Source organism: Marmota flaviventris, chromosome 2 (assembly GCF_047511675.1).
Source record: "Marmota flaviventris isolate mMarFla1 chromosome 2, mMarFla1.hap1, whole genome shotgun sequence".
In the NCBI taxonomy this organism is placed as follows: domain Eukaryota; kingdom Metazoa; phylum Chordata; class Mammalia; order Rodentia; family Sciuridae; genus Marmota; species Marmota flaviventris.
Window position 1 is genome coordinate 199,874,153 of NC_092499.1, and position 27,448 is coordinate 199,901,600.

The following is a 27,448-nucleotide window of genomic DNA, read 5'->3' on the forward strand; positions in this document are numbered from 1 at the left end:
AAATAATCAGAATTAAATTAAAAGGGTATGTGAAAGCATTTTTAAAAGTGTAATGTAACCCTTTCTGTATCATAAACATCAATAATAGCCACTGTCTATTACTAAATATAATTTCAGCAATATTTTATAAACTCGTTCACAAGTCTGTATTCCAAAAAGTCCATTGGTTCCCAAACTAGGATTATGAATTCCCTAGGAAGGTGTAAGGTAATGACCATCTTTGAGTTATTTACTATATTCCCAAAATCTGTAATAACTAAAACACTGAATTTTGTTGGTTTTACTGAAACCACATTTTTGCATATCAATCAGAAACCATTAGCAGCAAATAAACATATATGTCAGGTTTCTAAAACTTGTAATAAATTTTAATCTAATTAGTGCTGTTAACTAGGTAAAAATAATACAAACCCCAGATTCTGGAAGAAAAAAAAAAATAGATATCCTTGATACTAAAGACTGGGAATTATTAAATCTTTTTATAATGGTGATTAGTAACGTGAAGAAGGGTGTTCCGAGGGTAAACGTACTACCTGCCCCACCTAGACTCATGATGATAGTCAACATTTTTTTCTTTTCCTTGGATTTAAGAATTATTTTCATGAGAAAGGTTCACATCCTTCAGGTGCTAGGGCAGGAAAAATACTGTGACCCACTGCTTTACCTATATTTTCTCCACACTCACCCTTCTCCAAGTTTCTCTAGGACATCAAATACTTCCTCTGGTTGTTTGGTTAAACTATCCTCATCCAACTTTTTCAGCTGCCTGTGAAAAGAAAATAATATAAAACATGAGATGCATTTTACTTCCTAACAACTAAACCATAAAATGAACCACTTATTTCACAATTAGTATCCTAGGAATGTCCTTAGTAATAAATAACAACAAAGGCAAGCTAAGAAACTTTTAAGGGACACTGAAGGACTATTCTGTGGGAGAAATAAACTAGTTATAGGTCACGTAATAAGCAAAATCAGGACCAGAAGGTGAGGAGTTACCACGATTCAGACTTCAATTCAATATATAGAAGAATCTTCTAACAATAAAAGTTGTCTTACAATGGTGTTGACTGCCTTAAGACCCTAGGTCCCCACTGTTGGAAAATTTAAATAGAAAATGAACTGCCATGTGGCTAAAATGCTACAGTGGATTCAAGCAAAAACTAAATCCTTAGAATCCATTTAAATCTTGAAAGTCCATAAAGTGACATAGTCATCTCCTCAGAAAAGATGTTTAATATAAGGTTAATTATGTACTGAAATATGAATTGGACTAGTAGCCAAGGAAAACAGGAGATCTGAGCATTTTATTAGCAAGGTTTTGGTTATTTTGTCAAAACACATAAGTTTATAGGTATCACAGAAACAGAAAATGAAAAGTATACATTTAGACTTGAGTAAAAGTGAAAAAGATCTTGGCAGTTGGGAGTTTCAGCATCACAAAGACCCTCCCACATATAGCTATGTACTTAGACTAGTCCTCAAAATCAAAGATACATAGCTGCTCACCATCTCCAGACAGTTCAAATTTCACCAACTATACTAGACAATCATAACATAGATAAAAGTTAACAAGTCAATATATTTTTAAAGGAAGTTAGCTTTAAAAAAAAAAAAAAAAAAAAACTTTATTTTTTATGTGGTACTAAGGATTGAACCCAGTGCCTCACATGTGCTAGGCAAGCACTCTACCACAGAGCCACAACCCCAGCACACAATTCAATATATTTTTAAAACTATGATCTCCAAAAATTATTAAGAGGCTTAAAGAAAGAGCTTCCTAAGGAATATCTGTGTGTGTGTGTGTGTGTGTGTGTGTGTGTGTGTGTGTGTTAGCACAATGTCTACACAATGGCTTCCTGAAATTACAAAGGACAACAAAGAAAAGAGAGCTAAGGAAATGGTAAAATATGGAAGTAGTTACACTGGAGATTTCTTATAAAGAAAAAGGTTTAAACTAGCTGGCTACACAATACCAATTCTTACAAGAAAAGACCTGAATTTAAAAATACACACACACACACACACTCACAAATATATACTTTCATAGGGAAAATCAGAAGATTAAAAAACAAATTTGACCACATCAAATATATCTACCAATAAACACTGACCTCAAGAGAGCAATTGCACAGAATTTTATACGTATCAAGGACTATATATAATAGACACTCTATATATCAAGAACTCTATGTAATAGAGAAATGGAGAACTAACTACTTAAAGTCATTTCCTTAGCTTGTCTTAACCCGAAGATCAATAAAACACAATTAACACACTGACCTTTTAGGGGGATCGGGAATCAAAAGATCCCCAAATTAAATTCCAATGACATCATAAAAACTCCCAGCTTCAAAACAAAAGACTGAAGTGAAACTCCTCTTAAACTTACATCAGAACTGAAATTTCTATGAATTTAGAAATTAGAATGAAAATATCATATGCCAGGGTTTTTGGTAAATTACAACTACATAAAAGTGGATAGGGGCTAGGCATGCTGGTGCATTCCTGTAATCCCAACTACTTTGAGGGCTGAGGCAGGATTGCAAATCCAAAGCCAGCCTGAGCAACCAAGTAAGACTCTGACTCAAAATAAAATAACAAGAGCTGAGCAGAGGGTTTGCCTTGGAATATAAAGCCCTGGGTTCAATATCCAGCATTGAAAAAAAACTAGTGGACAATACTTTATTCATCAAGTATAAAGTTTTATAAACAGTTTATATAAAGAAAGATCAAATGTGTTTCTCTGAAGTGTTGACTCTTGTGGTTTACAAAAAACAAAACTCACTATTTCAACTATGCTACACAGACCACAAAATAACAAAGGAAACTGTCACTGGCATGAGAGACAATTGCAAGGCTCTGATAATACTTTGGCAGACAAACTTTATATGACTGCTCAGATACTTGTTTAAAACAATCTAAGTGGGTTTTTGTTTTTGATCTGGGATTATTTAAAACAACATGATCTTAAAGGAGCTTTATATCTCTGTTACCCAGTAACCAAAAGATGGTCAAAAATGTCTGTTAAATGGATCAACAAATGTAAAGATGGGAATCATACTTTCATCAGCCATCTTTGTGAGTTATCAAAATAAAACAGAATTTCACCTAAAAAGTATTACTAGATTATCACTGGGTGTGCCCTGTAATCCCAGTAGCTCAGGAGGCCTAGGCAGGAGGATCACAAGTTCAAAGCCAGCCTCAGCAACTTGGCAAGATCCTAAGCAACTCAGTCGATATCCTGTCTCTAAATAAAATACAAAAATAGACTGGGAATGTAGCTCAGAGGTTGAGTGCCCCTGAGTTCAATCCCCAATACCGAAAAAAAAAAAAAATCACTAGATCATCGACAAATAAAATTTCTATGGAAAATCTTTTGATAAGTGACTCACAGTGATATTTTACACAATGAGTCTTCATGGCATGGGGTACTACTACCAAAACAGCCTGATACTGCAGATGCAGCTCTCTCAGCTAGGTCATAAACAGTTTCAGGACTTGCTCATAACCAACAAGCCTGATCAATACAAAATCCATGAACCAAATACTGGAGGATGCTCTTCTCCAAAGTCAGACAGTTACAAGGATGGCTGGCATCCCAGGAATGCACTCTATGTCTTCCACTAAGTGGCAGCACTTTTTATAATCACTGAGTCTCATGTAAGACACCAATCTATCATCATTCACTTGGTCAGACACAAATGTCAAACTCATGAACACAAAGAGCATTTCCTGCATTGGGACTATGGGAAATGCATGCCAACATCTGTTATCTTTCCAAGCAAAAAAATGATTTTTATGAAATGTTTACTCAGAAGTCTGGCTATTTCTCAAACCTCTTTCTTCCATCTCAGAACTCCTGAAAGCTTCATTTTATTTAGGTATACTTATCTCTCTTTCTGAACAGAATTCAATATAGGCTACCACAAATATAAGATAAATAAAAATTTTTTAATGAGAATGACATATATAAATGTGTTTTCCCTTACCCCAATACATATGTTGAAGTCCTAATTCCCAGTACCTCAAAATGTTACTGTATTTTGGGCGTAGGACCTTTAAAGAAGTAATTAAGGCAAAATGAGGTCATATGGGTGGACCCTAATCCAATATGATTGGTGTCCTTCTGAGAAGAGAACACAGGTACAAAGGAAAGACTTTGTGAAATCAGTCATCTATAAACCAGAGAGACTACAAAATAATTCTGCCATCACACCTTATTTTTGACTTGCAGCCTCTAGAACTATGAGAAAATAAATTTCTATTGTTTAAATCACCCAGATATGATACTTTGTTATGACATTCCTAACAAACTAATATAAATGATGATAAAATTCACCTGCACAAATTAAGCAGTCTACTAGTTATAACGAGCAAGAGAACACCAGTCATTAATTCATTCCTGCAAAGCTCTTCTCCTGCACTTTTACTACACTTTTTTTTTTTTCATTCAAAAGATCTAGGAATGAATTGGGTATGGTGGTGAATGCTATAATCCCAGCTACTCTGGAGACTGAGGCAGAAGGATTCCAAGTTTGAGGCCAGTGTGAGCAACTTAGCAATACCCTGTCTCAAAATAAAAAAATAAAAAGGGCTGGGATCATAGCTCAGTGGTAGAGCACTTGCCTAGCAAGTGTTTATCTCTGTGTTCAATCCCCAGTAATGGTTGGTGGGGTGAATAATGAATGAGCATGTCAAAAAACAAAAAGGTTTACTCTTTGCCCAATATTACACAACATGAGGCAAAGAGAGAGAAACAACACTCGGATTCCTAATCTTCTTTTCAATTAAATGAAGGCCTTGGAGAAAGAAATCAAGGAGAAAGAGTATATGTATTTCAAGGGGAAAAAAAAAAAAACAGTGTAATTGGATCATTATGATGCTATGCTATATCAAATATACTCTAACATACACAATAACTGTGAAACCAGGTATTTCCAGAAAGGCAAAACAGTGAGACAGTTAAGAACCGGGACTTTGGACCAGACCACCTGGACATTAAAATCTTAACTCTGCCTCTTTCTATTCCAGAAAATCACAAGCCTCTCTGTGCCCCAGTTCCACCATCTGTAAAATACAGACATAGGGATATCCACCTATTTCGGCTGTTGTGAGAATCCAGTGAGTTAATAAATTGAACCTTATGAAACCACCATTTTTACGATTCACAAGGGTCAAATCGAAGTTTCACACGGTTCAACAAGGAGACACTGAAGAACAGCGCCTGGCACCCTGTAAGTGTCTATGGGTGTAATGATTATGATTACAGTCTTGACACACTATGCTTGGTGAATCATGAGCCCGTCCCAATAAGCTATTTGCCTTCTGCAATGTTTGTGCATTTCAAACAACCCCCCAAGAGTGCTGCCCAGGCTGTCCATCCCTTCCCTGCACCTCTGCTGGCTGGCACTCCCACACACTCAACACTTCCTACTTTGGTGCTCTTTCTGCTGCAGGAAGTCAGAAGTCTTCTCCGTGAAACAGAACTTAATGACACTGCACCTCAGTGTGTGCTCCCTCCTTTTCTCCAGATGTGGCCGGGTGGCAAGAAGACCAGGGAGTCTACAGCAGGAATCCACGATAAAACTACAACCAACTCCGGAGTTCAGACTTTCCAAGATCAACCACCTCCCTGATCTTAACCCAAAACTATTCCGGGTACCACTGGGATCTGGAACTAATGGTCGCCGGGTCCATGTGTCTTAACTCAGGGGACCCCAGCTTGCCCAGCCTGAAAAGATCTTATTTCCTTATCTACCTCCCAAAGTTGGGTTTTGAGGGGCTAAGAAGGGTGTGGAGGAAAGTAGGAAGGCACTCCGGGCATCAGTAAAGGATGCCACCAGCATCCCTCAGTGGGCACACCACCAAGAACACCCTCCTAAATGCTATCCTCCATCAACTTCTCCGCGGCTGGAACCTCGACCTTGTTTTCGCGCAATTTCGGCCTCCGCGGCACTGCTCTTCCGCGCAACGCCTTCCCCCGACTGCACGCCCCCCTCAGGTGGCACTGAGGACCCTTAAAACGTCCATCGCTTTCCCCCCGCGTCACTTACACGCCCCTCGCCGGCTCTCAGCCAGCCTCCGCATCCCCCAGCCTCGGCGCTCCCTGGGCGAGAGCCTTGCCCCGGGGCCCGGGGCCTCGGCAGGTGTCTGCCCAACTTGCCGCCACGTTCCTCAGGACAGGACCCCCAACGCGAGCGCCTCCTCAAACCAGCCCCGCGTTTAACGAGCTCAGCAGCTTTGTGGGACCTTCACCCGCCAGACGTCCCCCTCCCTCGGCAGGTGCCCCATCAGCCAAGTCGCCCGGCCGCAGGTCCTCCCCTCTCCCGGGGCTCCCTCACAGGTGTCTCCCCTCAGCCAGTTCCCGCCTTTCCCTCTCTCGCTCCAAGCCCGTCCTCTCATCCAGTGGCCCCTCACCGGCGCGGCGGGTTCCTCAGCTGCACGGTCTCCATGGCGCTGCCGGCAGCGGCCCAGCCCCGCTCACTGCTCCATCCTCCCCCGAACCTCCCCGAGCCCGCCCCGCAGACCCTCCCACACTTCCGCTTTCTGCCTCTACCGGAAGCGGCGTGAGGCTCGCGGGCTGGGCGGAGCCGCGGGGAATTGCTTCTGGATCACGTGGTGCGGGAGTGCGTCACGTGGTGCTGGCCCGGGTGAGCCGCGGAGACTCCTAGCGGCGGAGTGCTCAGTGGGCCCGGGTGTGGGGAGGCAGCAGTGTGGGTGCGTCACGCTTCGCCGAAGTCTCTGTGGATTCCCCGGGCTGGGAACCCATCTCTGCTTCAGAGTTTCCCCATTTCAGAAGCAGATACTGCGGTTTCTAGCGAAGCACAGACTCCATAAGGACTGTTGATTTTTTTTTTTTTTTTTGAGCGGGGTAACGGTACTGGACCCAGGGGTCCTCCCTCTACCGTTGAGCTACATCCTCAGTTCTTCTGAGAGAGGGTCTCGCAAAATTGCGCAGGCTGTCTCCTACTTGTGACCCTCCTGCCTCAGCCTTCCAAGTAGCTGGGATTACAGGCTGGGCCGCCACACCCAGCAAAACTGTAGGTTCCTAACAGGCCAAGTTCTACACATTTTGGAGAGTCGCTGCTCCAAGTATCCTTGGAGGTATTTGTGGTCTTCTACTTCTTCACTAGTTGAACTCTAGTTTCAGCTGATACACAAAAACATCCCTCCTTTGTCCTCTTCCTAGGATTTTTCTGTAATGGACTGACGTGATGGCCTCTTTCCACAGATTCAGCCCAGTAGTGCCCAGTAAATATTTCTGCAGTAATGAAAATGTTCTGTGTATGTGCTGTCCAAAATGGTAGCCACTAGTCTTACCTGATTAATGTGAATGAAAAAACGAATTTTAAATTTTATTTAAATCTAAATAGCAAACCTCAGCCAAGCACAGTAGGTTTATTCCATTGCATACATTTTTGCATGTCTTTTTTGTTTATCAGCTGACATATCTTTGGGTTGTGATTTTTTAGCAGGTGACTTCCCCTCCCATACTGAGGATTGAAGTGGGGGCGGGGGTGCTCTACCACTAAATTACATCTCGAATCCTTTTCAGTTTGAGACAAAATCTCCCTAAATTGCCCAGGTCAAACTTGTGACCTTCCTGCCTTGGCCTCCCAAGTCGCTGGGATTACAGTGGCAGCTGACAGATTTTCAACTCAGAGTTAACCATTTCATCAAGGCCACATTATGTATGCAGCTCTACTAGGGAAGGAATAGGTATGTAACTATAGTCTTAGTGGGCTAATGTATACAGGTGTTATTGGACAATTATTTGTAGAATTTGTTTCATTTAAACACTTTTTCCCACTATTAACTGGTAGTTCCTTTAAACAATCAAGGTCCTTGATTGAGAGAATATTGGCAAGTAAAAATGTGTTAGAATTAGGATATGTCTTTATTTGCACAATCCAGGCTCAGCCAATACTTTTATATGTTGATTCAAAACCATGAGGCTGCCCAGTGTGGTAGTGCACATCTGTAATTCCAGCTACTCAGGAGGCAGAGATAGGAGGATCACAAATTCAAAGCCAGCCTCAACAACTTAGTGAGACCCTTAGTGAGACTCTCCAAAATAAAAATGTTTTGTGGCTGGGGTTGTGGCTCAGTGGTAGAGCACTTCTCTATCACACATGAGACAACTGGGTTCGATCCCCAGCACCACAATAAAAAATAAATAAATAAAGGTATTGTGTTCATCTACAACTAAAAAAAATTTAAAAAATAAAAATATTTTTTAAAATGACTGGAGATGGGATGTAGCTCTGTGGTAGAGCACCTCTGGTCCAATCCCCAATACCAAAAAACAAAACAATTAAAAGGCTGAAAACAATTTGGGGGATGAAAGTGTAAATATCATCATAATTTGTCAATTTAAAATTCTGAATAATTCTCAACTCAGGTTGTCTTGCTCTGTTTGGGCTACTGTTAACAAAATACCATAAATGAGAAGCTTATAAATGATAAATTTATTTCTCACATTTCTGGAAGCTAGAAACCCAAGTTCAAAGCACCAGTTGATGCAGTGTCTGGTTAGGGACCTCTTTCTGGGTTCATAGATGACTCCTTTTTTGCTGTGTCCTCATATGGTAGAAGTGGCTCGGAGGCCTCTAAGACACTGATTCTATTCATGATGGCTATGCCTCCACAATCTAATTACTTTCCAAAGGGCCTAATACCTCCTAATACCACCACCCTAGGGGTTAGAAAGGATTTAAATATGTGAATTTTGCCAAGAGACATTCATGCTAGGTGCCAGATCCTATTAAATCTTAGACAAAAATGAAGAGGACCTATTCCTGCCTTCAAAGACCTCAGTGTTTGAGGAAAACTATACTGGCACTCAGGGACTGATAAATGATAAAATAAGGATAAACCTAAGGACCAATGGCTGAGGAGTGACATGGGGCAGGGGCAGGAATGGAAGATGATGTTTGAGCTGGAAATTCTAAATTGTTTCAGGATTAGGTAGAAGTGTTTGGAAAGGAATTCCAGAAGGGGATAACAAGGAAAGGCTAGGAGTAAGAGAAAGAACTTAGTGTTGCCGGTAGCAAAGAGATTTTTTTTTTTTTTTTTTTTTTTTTTACAAAAATCAAGTAGGACAGAGAGGGACATCAGATGAGGCTTGAAGTATAAACTTAGGCACTTTCAGTTCCAAGTCTTCACCCCTCAATCTGTGCATTTATTTACTAAATCAGTATCTACAGTGTATGAGGTGTGAGGTTCTTTCTAGCCTTAGGGCTATTGCACTTGCTCCCCCTTTGGAACAGCATTCCCTTCTCAGGTCTCAACCTAATTATTACTCACCTAGAGATGCCTTCCCTTGCCCCGCATCTAAAATAGCGCCCACGTGGTCACTTTGTATGGCATTATCCTAAAGAGCACTAATCGCATTATGAAATTAGCGTCTTTACTTGCTCATGATTTAATTGTTTGTCACGCCACTCCAGAACGTAAGTGCCCTGAGAGCAGACATCCTCCTTATTGGCCTCATCCAGAGCGCCCAATTCCCCAGCTGCCAGTTGGGGAATCTCCAGCCACCTCGCGAAGCAGACAGAGGTTCCAAACTGAGCACGCGCAGAGGGCGGGGCGCTACGGGTCTCGGGTTGGCGAAGGCCGCGCCCCCTCGTGGCCGGGTTTGCTACCGGACCTAAATAATCGCAGGCGGTGCTTCCGCCCGGAGCCGTTTCACATCACTCAGGGGGAAACCGAGGCGGCCCTCGTGTGCCCGCCCGGCTCCGGGATGGCCCCCAAACTCCCAGACTCTGTGGAGGGGCTCCGCGCCGCCGGCAACCAGAGCTTCCGCAACGGCCAGTACGCCGAGGCCTCCGCGCTCTACTGCCGCGCGCTGCGGTTGCTGCAGGTGCGAGGTATGAACCCGCCCCCCGGTTCCTCCTCCGGGCCCGCTTTCTCCAGTCCCCACCAGCACCCGGCCTCACTGTATTCAGTGTTTCTGGGGCTGGCTCTCTCCGCGGCGGACCGGCCCCCCGACCCCCCGGGCCCTCCCGTTAGTTCCCGGTCCCTTCCCGACTTTGGCATTCGACGAGAAACTTCCTTGGCCCTTCCTTTCCACCTGCTCTTGAACTGCCTTCTTGGTTCTCATCTTAAGTTTTCCGGCCTCATTCTGATCCCTGAGGATATAACTGAATCCGCTTACCCCTCAGCTGTTGATTTTTCAGTGAATATTTGTTGAGCATTTGTTATATTAAAGACGGTTATTGAGGTAGGGGGTCTTAAGCTACTAAAGAAATAAACGAGACATCTGAGATAATGAGGGCTATGAATGAAAGAGAATCTGCCTCCTCCATTGGAAATTGGGAATAGCCTTCACCTGATGAGAGTGGAGGCTGCGGACTCCCATCCAAAGCTGAAAGGCATTAAAGATGATGTCTAGGGGAGACTAACTAAATCTACAAACGTACAGTTCTTGTCTTTTGTCACTTCCCTGTCTTTTCTCCTTTAAAAATTCTGCCCACCTTCAGGATTTTCAGTTCAGTTTGCTCTGTCTTCCTTCGGAGCTGGCTTTGAATACAAACTATTTTCCCAACTGATTGACTCCAAATGTTTCTGAAGCAGTAAGCTTTATGGCCCAGCCTCTTTCCTCCCTGGTGATTTTAGAGCTGCCCAGGAACATAAAGAAGACATGAGGAAATGATGGATAGAGTTGACTGAAGCACTCCTTTAGTTGTCAAGGACAACTCTGAAGAAGAGATACTTGAGGAGATATCTGAATAAGAAGCCCAGTACACAAAGTTTAGGGTGCCGAACATTCCAGGGGGAGGAAAACGGCTATTAGAAAGGCCCGGAGAGAAAATAAGCAAGGTGTGTTCAGAGTTAAAGTATAGTGAGCCTCTGGAGGGAATAAGAAAGACAGGAGGTAGGTAGAACCTTGTTGTAAAGCTGTTTTAATCCTTAGGAGTTTGGGTTTTATTCCCTGCTGGAAAACTATTGGAGAGTTTTAAACAGAGGAGTAGCATATTCCCTTCTCTCGGCCTCCAGTTCATAGCAACAGACCTTTGCACAAAGTAACTTCTCCAGAGTATCTTATTCAGGAGTCCCCATTTGTTAAAGCTTTGATTTTTGAGGACAGCCCTGGATGGATTCTCTGTAAATCACTTTTTAGTACCTATTTCCTTTTGCCTGTCTTTTTCTCGTTTTCTCAGCCAGCATTTATTGAATTCTTTACTGTGTGCTAAACATAATAAACATTATCTTATTTGTCTTTTTTATGACCCTATGGATAAGACACCCATAGATGAAGAATCCAGAAAAATTAAATTGCCTACCCTAGGGTTACACACTGAGGACATGTCAGAGCCAGGATTTGAATATGAATCTGTCTGATTGCTAAGTCCAAATGTTTAGTCATTTAGCTAGACTTCTTCCAAAATTCCACATTTTGTTGAAACTTTCAACAATTTCAAGTTATTTAACCCCTTTTTTTTTTTTTTTTCTGGAAGCCTTCTCTTTAGGCCCATTTCCTCATGTCAGCCTCACTTGAGGAAGTTGCTAAGGAATCTGAGATATTGATATTTCTGCCTCCCCCCACCACCACTATAACACCCTAGCTAGCCTGGAGTTTAGACTTAGCGGGTACCAAAGTTTGGTTCTGATCCTGCTACTAATTTTCTAGGTAATTTGTGGATAATTGCCTTCATTTTTCTGATGTTTTCTTGATTCTGAGCACCCTAACACAATGAACCCTTGCAGCAAATCTGTAAAGTGATATCTTTATGTGGTAGGTGAGCACACAAGATCTGAGGGGTTGAATGACTTGCACAGGGTCACAGCTGGATTGTGCTTTCTTCTCAGCTGTATGTGTGGGGGAGAAGTGGGGGGAGAGGCTGGGGCCACACATGCTAGGTAAGCTCTCTATCACTCCTCCCAGTCCTGGATTTTAGGTTCTCATGCACTTTCCAGCACACCAAGCTATTTCTGAGTAACTTGAGATGGATTACAGGTTTTAAGTGTTTGTACTTGCTCCTTAAGTACAGGAGGTATTTTACTTATCCTTTGTTTTAGTCAACTTTTTTGCTGTTGTAACTAACAAATCTGACAAGAATAATTTTAGGTAGGAAAGTTTATGTGGGGGCTCATGATTCCAGAGGTTTCAGTCCATAGATGGCCAACTCCATTCCTCAGAGCCTGGGATGAGCTAGAACATCATGGCAGAAGTGTGAGGCAGAGAAAGGCAACTGGGAATATATTACCAGGAAGCAGAGAGAGTTCTATTCCCCATGGACAAAATACAGACCCCAAAGGCATGCCCCCAGGAACCTACCTCCTCCTGCTACACCCTATCTACCTACAGTTACCATCCAGTTAATCCCTACCAGGGGATTAATGCACTGATTGGGTTAGGATTCTCATTACCCAATCATTTCACCCTTAAACCACCTTGCATTGTCTCACCCATGAGCTTTTAGGGGACATCACATATCTAAACCATAACATTCCTGTACTGTCTGTCTCAGGCCTGCCAAAGTAAAGAAGAAAAAAAATTGGCTATTAATTATGTTTGTTATTGTTGGTATTGAGTGAAAAATTCAGGTACTAACATAGTATCGTGATTCTTAGTGAAAGAAATAAGTTTCAGGAGGATAGGCTATAAAATACCACTTAGGGAATGCTTCAGTGGACACGAAACAATATTGTATCTTAACTATGAAAACATAATAAAAGTAAGTAATACTTGAAAATTTAGATACCAGCTTCAGAATCGTGCCAGCCTCTGGGGGAGGGAGCACAGGGATGAGGATGAGGATGGGTAGAGCATTAGCCATCTCGAAAATAAAAAGGTTGGAACCATAATTTTGCTAAATAAAGCAGTGGATATGAGTATTTTAAATTATTTTCTGAATGTTTCAAAATTTTTAAAGGAGTCTGTTTTCTCTCCTTCTGGATATATATCTAGAAGTGGAGTTACTGAGGCAACCATTATTTTCACTGTTTTTCTTGGATTTTTGGAGGGGATGAGGGGGACCAGGGATTGAACTCGACCATTGAGCCACATCCCCAGCCCTGTTTTTTGTATTTTATTTAGAGACAGGGTCTCACTGAGTTGCTTAGCACCTCACTTTTGCTGAGGCTGGCTTTGAACTAGAGATCCTCCTGCCTCAGCCTCCCAAGCTGCTGGGATTACAGGCATGTACCACCATGCCCAGCTTGTTTTCTGGGTTTTTGTTGTTGTCTGTTTGTTTAATTATGGCCCACGCTAGTGGGTATGAAGGGGTTGAAAATTATATTTAAATGTGGAAATCATTGTAGCCATGGGAAGGGACATGATCTTCTGTGTGCTTATGGGTAGGACTGCCATTAGAGAAATGACTAGTAATGCTCTCCCTGATGGGTAACTTGAGTCCTCCTGATTGAGTTCTCTGAAGTCCTAGCATTCCCAACTTAGTTTTCACGTACCAGGCAAAGTCCTCTCTGACTTGACCAGGTAAAACTGCTTTCATGTCCCTACAACTTTTTTTTTTTTTTTTTAATTTTCTTTCTGGATATATATGACAGTAGAGTGTATTTTGACATATTATACATACATAGAGTATAACTTATTCTAATTAGATCCCATTCTTGTGGTTGTACATAATGTGAAGTTTCACTAGTGATATATTCCTTACACTTCTTTGGTTAATCTACTTATCAGGCATTTCTCATATTGTTATTTTCCTTTTTTCCCCCCTTCTATTGGGTTCACATGCTTTCTATAATAAGATACACATCCTCACGTAGTTACAGCTTTTTTAAAATTATTTTTTGAAGCAGGAACCAGCTGTTTCATATTTATCTTTCACCTAGTATCAAGTTCAGTACTAGAATGAATGAAGGAGGAGCTAGTTGGTTCCCTGTGTATGGCATAAAGCTCTGTGTCCCCACTGTTATGTCAGACATGCTGTTCCATCTGGCAGACAAGCCTGATCAGGTTATAGTCATCTCTGCTGCCTTTCCCAAAGCCTAGAGAGCCCAGATATGAAATGAGTCCCAGTGTCCAGAGACATCCATTTCTGATGATATTCTTTCTGTTCCTGCCTCCACCTGGGTAGGTTCTTCAGACCCTGAAGAAGAGAGTGTTCTGTACTCCAACCGAGCAGCATGCCACTTAAAGGATGGAAACTGCACAGACTGCATCAAAGACTGCACTTCGTAAGTGGCCCAGGGTAACATTGGGATGCCTGAGGGTTTTGGAAGAGGAGATCGGGTGTATCTGGCTTATTTTCTTCTTCAAAAGGATTCCACCAGTCACATCTGTGACAAGTTATTTGGAAGTGTCACTAAGTGACACCCGGCCACTGAGAATGAGAGGCTCCATCCTTGTGGCACCTGACTTGTGTCTTTGGAGTCAGCTCTTCTGCTCAAAAAGAAGTAGGGTGGGCAGCTGGACATAGGCTTTGCAGCCTTTATGAGACTTGATATCTGGGGAGAGGTAAGGTTGCAGACCTATGACTTGCTTGTCCAGGTGATTTTCTGGGATGGGTGTAGGTGAGAGGGAAGAAAAAAAAGAAAGATAGAATACAGGTTAACAGATTGTTTATAAAGAACCAAGGAGAGAGAAGGAAATGGGTCTTTATCAGTGAACAATTGTAAAAGATATTGAACAATTTTTCGTACCTCTTCCTCTCCAGGCCAGTCTAATATTGCTTTATTTCATCACAGCTACAATAGCACATAGCTAAATGTGTTCTCAGATCTGATATCCTGTGACATTGCCTTAGATTTGTGCAGGGATGGTAGACAGGAGCAGAGACATGAGCATGCTCCTAGGGTCTGTGGTAGGTTTTCCTCCTTGAGTGCTCAGATCACTCTGGTGTTTATCATCCTTCTCAGTCCAGAACTGAGTTGCAGAGAGTTGGAGAAATAGTGATTTGCCTAGGATTACATAGTGGCAGAGGTGGAATCCAAATACCATCCCAGCTGACTGCAGAGCCTTTTGGTATTACCACTAGGCCACAGTCTAGAAACATGTTAGCATGAAAGCTGCAAATCTTTAGTTCTTAATTTTGGGGGGAATTGAAGCTATGAAAATTGACATACATGCACACAAATTTCACAGTATTGATTTTTGCCCTCTTCCCCTCCTTACTTCAATCCAGCTTTAAAAGTCTTTATTTACGGTTAAGCATTCTTTGCAGTGTCTCTTGCCCTAGAATTACCTTCAGTATACTGAGTGCTGCAGATGACCCTGACTGAAAGATCTATTCGAGAGCCCTGGTAGTACATCAGGCAGATGATATTTTTGCCTCCTGTTCTAGAGCACTGGCCTTGGTTCCCTTCAGCATGAAGCCTCTGCTGCGGCGAGCATCTGCCTATGAGGCCCTAGAGAAGTATCCTCTGGCCTATGTCGACTACAAGACTGTACTGCAAATTGATAACAGTGTGGCGTCAGCCCTGGAAGGCATCAACAGGTGATTCACATTCATTGTAGGATTTCTCCATGGGAATTTCCTGTCCTCCTTGATTGGCTTTTGGCCATTGCTTCAGTTGTCTTCTGGGCAAGGTCTGTCTATACTTAGAAATTTCCTAAGGAGCATGTGGGTTAAATGAAATGTAGAAAGAGAATCTGCTGTTGTTTTAGCAGGTATTTAAGGAGTCAGAATCATTGAGATTGACTGATTTTTGTCTGGATGTGCAAGTTCATTCACACAGTAACGGTTATTGAACTCTTTAAGGTATTGTGCCAGATTCCATGAGGGGAAGTAAAAAAAGAGATTTGGATCCCATTTGTCCTCAGAGTGCTAACTCTAACTGGGAAAGTAATGCACAAGCATATGCAACCAGGACTCAGCCTGTAGGGATTTTGTTTGTGGATGTAGTTTACAGTATTATATTATGACCCCTCCATGAAGCTCCTCAGGTGAAATGTCTTCCTGGTCTCCTGAGCCATGTTTGGTTTTTATCTCATAAATACCCTCATTTGTATAACTGATTATGTTTCTCCTATGAGGGCTGCTAGAAAACCAAAAAAATAGCAAACCCTTGACCTCCTAGTACACGTTAAGTGTTTTATTTCTTGCTTGACTTTTGTCAGCATCCTGTGTTTTCTGTTTGCCTCCTTTTAATTTCTATCACTCAACAAAATATCAGACCTCACACTAGAACCTGGGCTGCTGACCAAGACTTAACTTTTCCTATCCTCCTAGGGCTGCTGGTCTCAAGAAGACATCAGTAATAGGCACCCTCAGTACATTGTGCTAAGTCACACAGTAGGAGGCAGCACAGAGGGTTCTTAGGACAGAAAGGAGGCCTCTCACCAACTAGGAGGAAGGAGGCCAGAGAAGGCTTTTCAGGGGAGGTGAGCAAAGACTGACAGAAGAGATCTGGAGTAGAGGGTCAGCAAGGCAGAAGGGCAGCATGTACAAGGGTGAGTGAGCCCAACATTTTACAGGAATTGTAAAACGTCCATTCCACATGGTGCGGTAGATGGGAAATTCATCTTGGGATGAATTAGTGAGGCCAGGTCACACAGGGCCTGGTGCATGGGGCTGGGACTTAATCCTGAGTGAGTGAGGCATCTTAAGAAGGTTTTTAGCCATGAAGCAACATGAACAGATTTGTGTTTTGTAGAAAAGCTTATTGTTGAGTGATGACATGAAGGAACAAAGTAGGAAGGGAGCATGCAGCAGTCCAGGAGAAGGGAGAGATAGTAGAGAGAAGAGTGGCACAACAGAGGACACTTAGGATCTTAATAGTCTTAGCAAGTGGGGGTGGTGAGAAGGGAAGAACAGCAGAGAACATCTAGGTTGTTGGCCTGTTGCCGTGGAGGTAACTGTGATGTAAGGAAGGCTGTTTACGTTGGTTTGGAGTAAAAGAGAAAAGTAGGCAAGACATAGAAATTTGAGGGTGATCAACACAGAGGTTGAAGATGTGGGAGGAAAAAAAAAAATAACACCACAGCCAGTATGTAGTGGGAAGAAGATGGAACTTTGAAAAACTCCACCATTTGGGGACTTGCGAAGAGAAGTGGAAGAAAATGTGGGGCATTTAGTTGCCACAGTGAAGGAGTATTTTAAGAAGGGATGGAGATGTCATTAATGTCCTGTATTCCAAGAAGCTTAAGTCAGCTAAAGGTATAGTCACTAGTGATGCTGGTGGATGCCATTCAGTGGGATCAGAAGCCAGATGGCAGAGAGTGCAGAAAATCTGACGTGAAAGAAAGCAGGGGGGGTATAGCTGGGATGGTAGATGGATAGGAGGATTTTATTTAGTGAACAAAGGGACCTAAATGCAGACAGTTAGAATCAGTAGAGAGAAAGAATGCAGATAAAGGCAAGGGAGATGCTGCTTGAGAGGCAGGAGATGGGGTCCATCCCATCTGGAGGGATAGTCACTGTTGTCTCCGCTATTGTGACAGGAGAGAGAGGAAGGTTTGAGTCCCTGGCAGGTAGGTTTATATTTGGGGTATGAGAAAGTTTGCTTTGAAAAAAGAGAAAGGTTAGAAAACAGCTTAAGAGATTTGATATAGCTAAGTTAATCAGGAAAACAGCTTTGTGACCTCGTTGGAGATCATTAATTTGTAGTAAGATCAGTCTGTGTGATTTTTATCCTTGTAACCCAGGAACATGGCTGTAAGAGCAGAAGTATATGACTATTCATCACATACTTATTAGACCTTAGTGGGTGCCAGGTGATGTGCTAGGTCCTGGAGATCAGTTAACAAAATGGACATGGTCATAGAGTAGCATGTTAAGCTGAGAGCCTAATAAGTAGGACTTAGCTGGACCTAGAAGGTGGGAATGGAAAATGGGAGAAATTGTTCCAGGTAAAGAAAAAATAAACATAAGGATTAGGAGGGAATATGGTGCATAATAAAAGTGGAAAAGGGGATGCATGTTAACTTAGGGAAATGGGAACCCTGAGAAGTTTTAAGGTTGGAGAATGACTTAAGATTTGCATTTTAGGGCTGGGGATATAGCTCAGTTGGTAGAGTGCTTGCCTCACATGCATAAATCCCTGGGTTCAATCCCCAGCACCATTAAAAAAAAAAAAAATGCATTTTAGAGAAATCTCTGAGCATTATCAGGTGCTTGCATGCCTTTGTACTAGATTCTTTGAGAAAACATAAAACAGAATCTTTCCTTGGGGAGTGTATAATGTTTTGGGGACAGAGCTTAAGTATCCTCAACAAGCAACAGATCACCGCTTTAAAGTTAACATAGTGCGGCCAAGCGCAAGGGAAGGAGTGTTAGTGGCTGATCTGATAAGGTGTCTGTAGATGGCAGACTCCTGTCCTCTTTGGTGGTGTGTCAGAGGATATAAACAAATGGTTCAGACCAGGAGAGGATCATAACTGGCTTTTCTGAAAGGGCCTACTTCCCTTGGGTGTGCAAAAGGAGGACTATCTTCTTGAACTGGCTGAAAACCTCTCTGCAATCCTGCCTTCCCTTCCAGAATGACCAGAGCTCTCATGGATTCACTTGGGCCTGAGTGGCGCCTGAAGCTACCCTCTATCCCTGTGGTGCCTGTCTCAGCCCAGAAGAGGTGGAATTCCTTGCCTTCAGAAAACAAAGAGTCAACCAAAAACAAATCCAAAGAAACTACAAAGAGCAGAGGTAAGCTGTGACCATCTCCTGTCCAGAGAGTCTTAGACCCTTTCTTTAGAGTAGTTGTATAAAAATTGGCCTTGTTTAGCTGGGTTATAAAAAATAATCTTGTAAACAAAGTTTAAAACAAAACAAAATGAAAAAGTCTTGACTTCTTAAATATCATCTCCTGAGTTGTGCTGTGAGGTGGCAATGCAGCTACCTCATAGCCTTAAGGATGAAACTGTGGGGCGGGCCAGGCTCCAGGAGCCATATAGTATTGGCTCCCAGTCCTCTGGCAGCATTGAGATGTGTCACTGAGGATGTTTTTGATTACAAGACTATTAAAACAGTGAAATGAATTTATTGGCTCATATAGCTGAAAAGCTCAGGAGAGGTTTGCCACAGCAATTCACTACTTCCTCCACACCCAGTACTAGAGATTAAACCCAGGGGTGCTTTACCACTAGCTACATCCACAGCCCTTCTTATTTTTAATTTTGAGACAGGTTCTTACTGAGTATCTGAGGCTGGACTTAAACTTGCAGACCTTCTGCCTCAGCCTCCCAAGTCATTGGATTACAGGCACCATGCAAGGCCATTACCAGACTCTTTGACTTCAATTCTCAGTACTTCTCTTTGCTCTCTTCTATGTTGTTTTTCAGCTTTGACTTCAGACAGGCTCCCCTCCTAGTGATAAAGTAGCTGTACCAGTTCCTAGCTTTCAGCTATGCACCATGCCTCATGACCTAGAGGAAGAAAGAAAGTCCCTTGTGTCCATAATTCACTAGTAAAAGAACATTTTCCCCCAAATCTCTTGGTCAGGCATTGTCTGTCCGTGTCTGTCTGTGTGTGTTTGTCTCTCTCTCCCCGCCACCCCCTGTTCTAATTGATCATAGGCCAGAGGATGAGATTTTTGTGACTAGTTCAGCCCCAAGCTATCTATGCTACTTCCATAACTAGAGGAGGATACACTGTATGAATCTTGGAGAAGGATGAGTAAAAAAACAGAAATCTAGGTAGCCACAAACAGGAGACTTTCCACAGGAAAGCTCTTACAGGAAACCAAAGGAATTAGCCCAGCAAGCTAGGTGCAGAAAGGAGCAAGGCTAAAGCCCTGTCATGTGACCTTTAGTTATTATGGGAGGGCAGAAATTATTTCTTTTTCCAGGCCATGGGTAGCATTCATTCTGGTTTGTGGGAGCCTGGTAAGTGTTCCCCCACTCTTCTCTGGAGTAAAAATGTAGGGTGCTAATAACTAGATGAATTCAGAGCACCTATGATTTATTTTGTGTTAAGCAGTGTGATACAGAAGACAGAGGCAGCCGTGGCTCTCAGGAAGTTCTTGGTCTGTTGAGGACCTGAGACACTTAAGCAGAACATTTTAAAATACAAGTCTTTAGTGTTCAGAAAGTTTGTTTTAAGAGCTGGCTTACGAGTGCTTGCTGGAATCGGGGAAAGGCTCACAGAAGAGATGGTGATGGGGGCGATCGTTTCAGCTGGACCTGGAAAAATGAGGTGAGGTTAGAAGGGAGCAGAATTCTTGGCAGAGACAGTGGAAAGAGTTGGAAAGTAAAAGTGCACAAAGTGAACAGTAGGAATGAGTTATGATTGAAGTAAGGGGTGTGTTGCAGAGCCCAGGAATACCTGGAGCTGTGCGTGTATTGCAGCCCACTGGTTTACTTCTAGAGGAACTCGTGCACACGTAACAAGGACAGAAATGATCATAGCAGAATGAATGTAATAGTAAAAACAAAACTGGAAACATCTCACATCTCTACAGTTAAGAGAATGGACAGATCTGCGTGATATTACAGCCATGAAAGTGAATGAACTACACCTTCATGAATCAACACAAATTATCTTAGGAATATAATGCTGAGAGGGGAAAAAGAAAACCAAATCATATACATAGATTTATGAAGTTCAGAGTCAAAGTAAACACCAAATGGTTTATTGTATATAGGTAAACTACACTTTAAAAACAAAACCAGAGAAAGCACAGAATGGGGATAATAGTTTCCTCCAGGAGTGGGTTGAGTTGGGGAAGGGCCTACAGGACCTTAAAGATCCTAGTGTGTTCTGTTTCTTAAGCAGGGGCATGAGTTCCAGAATTTATTTGTTCCTATAATCTTGCCCTTGTTACAAATATTGTAGATGGGCACAATACCTTTATTTATTTATTTTTATATGGTGCTGAGGATTGAACCCCGCACCTCACTCATACAAGGCAAGCACTTTACCACTGAGCTACAACTCCAGCCCATAAATATTGTTTTTTAAAGGCAGTTTTTAAAGATTAAAGAAGCAAGTGATGTAGAACAGATGCCAGAACAATTAACTAGAGCCAAGCAGTAAAGGGCTTGACCACACCAGCATGAGCAGCTTTGAGTTTTAACTTTGTTACCAGATAACAAGGTTGGAGCAGAGATGAACGTGTAAGGTGAGGGAGAATACTCACAGGTTAGATCAAAACAGGAAGTGCAGGTCAGATCAAAACAGGAAGTGCCTGGTCTTCACCACTTTTCTGAAAATCCAGAAACTACAGCCTTTTTGCAGTACTGGGGATTGAAGCTAGGGACACTCTAACACTGAACTACATCACTAGCCTTTTTTTGAAATTTTTAAGACAGATTCTTGCTAAGTTGTTGAGGCTGGCCTTAAACTTTATAGGCTTTCTTCACTAGATGCTTGTTTATTAATACTTATGCTTCTACATGTGTTGGTGAAGAAATTGAAGTCCAAAAGTTCAGTGGTCACACAAGATGGATTCCAAGTACCAAGTGACAGTGCCAAGACTAGAACCTGGGTTGTTTTTTTATCATGTGTGTGTATTAATATGTTTATAACAGGAGGCTCCAACCTTTTCTGAATGAAAAGTGTTAAATTCTCAGAAACCATTAATCAGGAAGGAGGATCTGCAATGGTGTAGGCAGTCTCTGGGGGAGAGAGGATTATAGACAACTTTGAAGAGATGATACTGAAGAGATCTCATTGATCTCATTTGGCACCTGCTCTATGGTTTTTTCCTCTTCTGAATTTGTATCTAGTGCCTTCTGCTGGGGATGTGGAGAGAGCCAGAGTTCTGAAGGAAGAAGGCAATGAGCTTGTAAAGAAGGGCAACCATAAGAAAGCTATTGAGAAGTACAATGAAAGCCTCTTGTTTAGTAACCTGGAATCTACCACGTACAGCAACAGGTATCTTCTACACAGCTGCTGGCCTGGGGGATTTCAGAACATTGAATGATTTGTTCCATAGTCTTCTCTCCAACTGTGGTAGGTTCTTCAGTCCCTAGCGTTTAGTCATATGTTACAACTCAAAACATGTTCATACCAGTTACAGGCACTGTGAGCTAGGCATTGCCAGTGGCATTTGCCCTCTCATAGGGGTAGAAACTAAGGGATACCAAAGAGTAGCCTGGGCTTTGTTAGATCCACTCCCCAAAATTTTCATTAATTACCCCAAGTAAGCATACAGTAAAGTAAAAGCCATGTGCTTACTGAAAACAACTTCAAAATGAGTCTTTGCCTCTCCACCACCCTCCTCTTGTTCCCTTACCCCATGACTTCTCCAAGACCCAAAAATATTGGCAGTTTCTGTCAGAGAACTGGTCCAGAGCCCAGGGAGTAGAATAGTGATTGCCTGGCCTGGGAATAGGAGGGTCACAGTCCAGCCAGAGATATTAGATTTTGTGGGTGGAAGGTTCTTTGGGAGGAGCTGTTATCAGTGACCACTAGCAGTGAAGGCCTTGGAGCCAGAATATCATACCTTTATTATATGAGACTCACTGCTTTACAGTAGTGCTTGGAGGTACAGATACAGGTGATAGGAGGTCTTCCTGTTTTGGAGTTGAGAAAACCAAAGCTCAGAAGGAAGGGCTTTCCTTAGCTCAGGCGGCCCATAAACAGTGATGCCAGAATTGGAGTCTGGCTCCAGTGAGATCTGTTAATATTCTGTCAGAAACTTGACAGTCATCAAGGACTTTATCTCATCCAAATATTGATTATAAAATGTTACAAATCTGTTTCTCCTTTCCTACCAACATGTACTTATCACTCTTGTGTTCACTTATCTTTAATCTGATGCAGGTTTACTATTCCTTATTCAAAACTCTTGGAATAAAATGTGTTTTAGATTTTAGTAAGGTAATACAGTCCATATACTGAATTATGTAAAACCCAGGAGGGAATGGGGCAGCTTACTGAAATTATTAGTTTTTCTTCAGTGAAATATGAAAATTCCATATTCACATGGGATGGCAGAAACTAAGTAGTCTCATATCAGTTCCAGGTCTGGTGGTTTTGTTGCCAAAAGAGTTGAAAAGACAAAGCTTGGACTGTGGGATTTTGAACCCTGTGATTTTACTCTCTGGACCAGGGGTGCCTCAATTTGCCAGGCTAACTTAAAAAGGAAGCCTGTAGCCCATTCACTTCACATTTGTGGAAATATCTGGGATAGTACTTTGTTTTGCTTACTGTTTTTTGTTTGTTTGTTATTGGTAATTGGACACCACTGAACGACATCCCCACCTCTTTTTTAATTTTTTGAGACTGGGTCTCACCTTGCTAAATTGCCTCAGCCTTGAACTTGTGATCTTCCTTCCTAGTTCAGCCTCCCAAGTTACTGGGATTATAGGCATGCACCGCTAAGTCTGGCTTAAATACCGTTCTCTAGGCAAATGTATCTGTGCCACATTGTTTTAATTGCTCTTGCTTTTCAATGTCTTGTAAAGCTGATCTTTGCCCCATCATTTTTTTTTTTTTTTTTTTTTTTTTTTGGTAGCTGCAGATGGATAGCATGCCTTTATTTTGTTTATTTATATGTAGTGCCTCACACATACCAGGCAAGCAATCTTTCACTGAGCTTCAGCCCCAGCCCCTTCCCCATTATTCTTAATTGAGGTATCCCTAGCTGTTCTCCTACACCTGTTGTTCCAGCTAAGCATTAGGATCATGTTGACAAATTCCAAAAACTGTTTTGTTGAACAGTTTTTGGTTGTGACTGCATTGAATTTATAAACTTAATTTAGAGGACTAATTACAAAACTGAATTTTCATCCATTGTGACTGAAAGCTTAGCACATCCTGGATGCAGTTGTAATGGCCCACTCATGCATATGCATCTGTGTGGAACAGTGCCTAGTCCTCCGCTTACTCTTTGTGCTAATAAGACTTGAATGCACACCGTCACTTGGTACCCAGCATCTATAACTTGCTATATGGAATGACCCTTCCCTATGAGAATTATTTAGTATTCAAAACAGTAGTTTGGTTTATGTCATAGTCTCATTTTACCCAGATTGGCTAAGAAAGATGAATTAATGAGTATACAGGTAAATAGCTTATACGTGGCAGCACAGGTCTTGTTTTTGGTTTGTTTTTTTGTGTTTTTTTTTTTTGCAGTGTTGGGGATAGAACCCAGGACTTTGTGCATATGCTAGCCACACCGCCAGCCGCAAGCCAGATCTTTGTGATCCCAAACTTATGTTCCTTTTTACTCACTCATGTTATATTCCAGACTCCTTTGTAATTTAACCCCTTTTAACTGGATACAAAATCATTCCACTTTCCAAAAATTAAAGGTCTTTGTTTTATAGGCCAAAGTCACTTTTATCATCTTAAATATAATTTTTAGATGTCATATATAATTACATTCATCTTAATATTTATATTCTGAAGTCACTATACAGTACATAATGTTTATATGCTTTGATTCTTCTACTTTCCCAAAACTTGGTTAATTCTTTAAATTGCCAGAGCCCATTGGGAGAAAACCTTAGTTTCCCTAGAATTGCTGTGTGTTCAAAGTTTAAATCAGGGACTACTATTCTAAAACTTAATAATTTATAACAACCCATTTCTTTAGTAGTATGGGGAATTCAGTTGTTCAGATTCACTTGGTTCTCATTTGGGGTCTTTCATTCAGGGTCAGCAAGATGGTAGTTGGGGCTTAGAGTCATTACATGTGTGCCACCCACTGGAATGACATGTGGCTAGGGGACAGAATTGCTACAGCAAGTGCTGGGCATGGTAGTCCATGCCTGTAGTCCCAGCAACTTGGGAGGCTGAGCCTCAGCAACTTAGCAGGGCCTAGCAACACTGACTAGCATGTATAAGGCTCTGGGTTCTATTCCAACATAGTGAGACTGTGTCTCAAAATCAAAAGAGGTAGGAGATGGCTCAGTGGCTAAAAAAAAAGGATTCCTAGAGCAAGCTGGCACCTTTTCATCTCTCATGGCGGCTTTTCCCTATTCGCTGGCTTGGCCTACTCATAGCTTGGTGGCCTCAGAGTAGTTAGCTGCTGACATGGCAGCTCAAGTCTTCATGAGTACGTGTTCTCAGAGACCCAAGGCAGAACCAACAAGGCCTTTATGACCTGGCCTTGAAAGTTGCATCATATCCCTTTCTCTTCCCTCCTCTTGGTCAGCGCAGTCACAGAACCTGCCTGAATTCAAGGGGAGAGAACAGAGTCACAAGCACAGCCTCCTCTCAATAAGAAGAGTGCCAGTAAATTAGTACCTATATTTATTTATTTTTTATTTTATTTGGTACCAGGAATTGAACCCAGGGGCACCACTGAGCCACATCCTCAGCCCATTTTTTATTTTGAGACTGGGTTTTGCAAAGTTGCTTAGGACCTTGCTAAGCTGCTGAGACTGGCTTTGAACTTGAGATCTGCATGCCTCAGCCTCCTAAGCCACTGGGATTACTAGCATGCACCACCATACCTGGCTTACACCTGTCTTTAAATTGCTACAGGAAGGTTTTTCTTTAATTTTACATATTCTATGAAATCACCAAAATACTAGATTTTTTCCTTTTTCGGGGGGTAGGGTAGGGTTTAGGTTTTTGTTTTTTTGCAATGCTAGGGGTAGACCCAGAGCCTTGTACATGCTAGTCAATCATCCTACTACTAAGCTGTATCCTCAGCCCAAGTTTTTCCTGTTTGGTTGTTCCTGCTTTTTTAATTCATGATGATTCTAGAGTTTGTCAGGGAAAAATACTGAACACCCATATACCTACCATCCATATCCTAAAGTATTTTGTTATATTTGCTTTATTAGCCATTTTGTATTCACCATCTCATTATATTCACCACTTACATGTCAGCTTATTATTGATTAGTATTTATGTGTTTTCTCAAACGGTAAATATTTTTAATCTGTAAAGGGGAAGGTTTCAGGATGACTTGACTTTTTCCTGATTGAGGAGAGTGGAGCAGACACAGTAACAGAACCAGATGGAGTCTGGAGTTGTTCAGATTCACTTGGTTTGAACTGGGTCTGGCCCTTAGTAGCTGTGGCACCTTGGGCAACGCTCTTCACCCCCTCTGAGCCAGCTGTAAAAGCTTTTTGGTTTTTTTTAATCTGTAAAAAGGGAGTAGGATTGAAGAAGCTACAGTCAGCACAGAGTAGGTTCAACGATCCAGAGGTCACTCCTCACCTACCTCCTGGCTTGCAGGGACCCACAGAAGTGACTAAACCTCTGCGATGGTCTTTCCCCTCAGAGCACTCTGTCATCTGGTCCTGAATCAGGACAAGGAGGCAGTGAAGGACTGCACAGAAGCCCTCAAGCTGGACGGCAAGAACGTGAAAGCACTATACAGACGGGCTCAAGCCTACAAGTCACTCAAGGTAACAGGGCCTGCCCAAGGTACCAACATAGCTGCAGGGGTTTATGCCATTATTCATTAAGGGTACAGGTGAGGTAAGCGGGTTCCTGCCAAGTTTCTTCTCCTCCAAGGCCCAGAGTCGCTCAGGGCAGTTAGAGGCTGGGTTTTAAGACACTGTTGCCTCAGCAGCTGTCCCCATCCATTTGAATTTCACCTCATCCAGGTCCCTTCCCCACACTTTTCTTCTTCCCCATTAGGACTATAAATCCAGCCTTGCAGACATCAGTAGCCTCCTACAAATTGAGCCCAGGAATGGCCCTGCACAGAAGTTACGGCAGGAAGTTAACCAGAAACTGAAATAAAACCTTAAAGGGCAGCAAGAACCTTTTGTCTGCCCTTCCCAGAGAAGCCAGGGGTGTCCTCCCTTGCAGCCACCCCCGAAACCTAGCATGCCCCACAGGGAGCTTTGAAATACCCTCCTCAGCCCCTCCGACAGCAGTGGCCTCCACCTTTGAGAGGCTTTGCTTGTTCAAGTTAAGCCAGCATAGTCAAGCACAGACATGGTTTCACCACAAAGGTCCTTGCTGGAGCTGAGTGTGAAGCTAGAGCCCTGTTCCCACCCTGCTGCCTCAGTTAGCATATCAGACAAGCAGTCCTCAACAGCAAAGCACTTGGCTTTGTCCCTGCCCCAAGTGTGCTGCAGATTGAATGCTGCCTTTGTAGTTGCATCAGACCTCACCTCTCTGCAGTTAATCTGAACTGAGCTCCTGGGTAGAGGTGGGGGAGAAGCTAAAATCCCTGGCCCACCTACACCCAGAGCGGCCTGTTGAGCTGGTTCTCCAGTGCTGCAGCTGCTGTCCCCACCCTGTCTTGGGCACAGAATTCTGTGTCAGCCCCAGTGCCTTTTTTCCAGGCCCTGCTCTGGTGAGAAGGCAGAGCTGTGTTCCCTAGATGGCTCTGCCCTTGACTCTGTGCTGCTGCCTTCTGCATGGAGGTACCTAAGCTATTGCAAGAGCCCAATGGTTATGGCCACACCTCTTGGGATGGGGAGAGGGGCCTCCTTGAGGTCAGTATCCTTCCATTCTGGGCAGCAATTTGCCTCCCCATCCCCCCCTCCCCAAAGTGGTGGCCCCTCCAGGCTTCTTAGTTCGTTGTAATATGTTGAAGTTAATTTGAACTGACTGAATTTGTTGAACTGTGTGTTAAGCTATTGCATTAAAAGGCTTTCTTCTGTACAGAAGTCATACTTTCAATTATGCCTTTTCAGCTTTGCGCCCATTATAGCAGTAACAATAGAAGCTGCTGCTGCTGCTTG

At 42.5% G+C, this 27,448-nt stretch overlaps 2 protein-coding genes across 5 annotated transcripts in view; one reads left to right on the forward strand and one right to left on the reverse strand.

The window, feature by feature from the left end:
• Window positions 1-6,498, reverse strand: part of Stk4 (serine/threonine kinase 4) — a 99,806-nt gene extending 93,308 nt beyond the window's left edge. For all 3 annotated transcript variants that reach the window (XM_027954342.2, XM_027954343.2, XM_027954344.3), the window contains exons 1-2: window positions 6,421-6,498; window positions 686-766 (exon numbers count right to left, since the gene is read on the reverse strand). In XM_027954342.2, the coding sequence (XP_027810143.1) occupies window positions 686-766; window positions 6,421-6,455 (116 nt within the window). In that variant the 5' untranslated portion in view covers window positions 6,456-6,498. The remainder of the gene's footprint in view (window positions 1-685; window positions 767-6,420) is intronic.
• Window positions 6,499-9,634: 3,136 nt separating this feature from the next.
• Tomm34 (translocase of outer mitochondrial membrane 34) lies at window positions 9,635-27,386 on the forward strand. 2 transcript variants are annotated; one of them, XM_027954304.3, is made up of 7 exons: window positions 9,635-9,872; window positions 14,049-14,148; window positions 15,255-15,407; window positions 18,391-18,551; window positions 21,572-21,719; window positions 26,029-26,155; window positions 27,047-27,386. In XM_027954304.3, the coding sequence occupies exons 1-7, from the start codon at window positions 9,746-9,748 to the stop codon at window positions 27,059-27,061; spliced, it is 831 nt and encodes a 276-aa protein (XP_027810105.2). In that variant the 5' UTR covers window positions 9,635-9,745; the 3' UTR covers window positions 27,062-27,386. The 2 variants fall into 2 exon arrangements, with proteins under 2 accessions (XP_027810105.2, XP_027810104.2); XM_027954303.2 differs by having other exon boundaries at window positions 9,636-9,872; window positions 26,391-27,386.
• The last annotated feature ends 62 nt before the right edge of the window (window positions 27,387-27,448 follow it).

What these genes read in the sequence shown, in the direction of transcription:
- Tomm34 (XM_027954303.2), top strand. Translation starts at nt 9,746, where the DNA reads ATGGCCCCCAAACTCCCAGACTCTGTGGAGGGGCTCCGCGCCGCCGGC. An exon ending in GCGGTTGCTGCAGGTGCGAG is followed by an intron (nt 9,873 to 14,048) that starts GTATGAACCCGC and finishes CCACCTGGGTAG; the next exon opens with GTTCTTCAGACCCTGAAGAA. An exon ending in GCCCTGGAAGGCATCAACAG is followed by an intron (nt 15,408 to 18,390) that starts GTGATTCACATT and finishes CTTCCCTTCCAG; the next exon opens with AATGACCAGAGCTCTCATGG.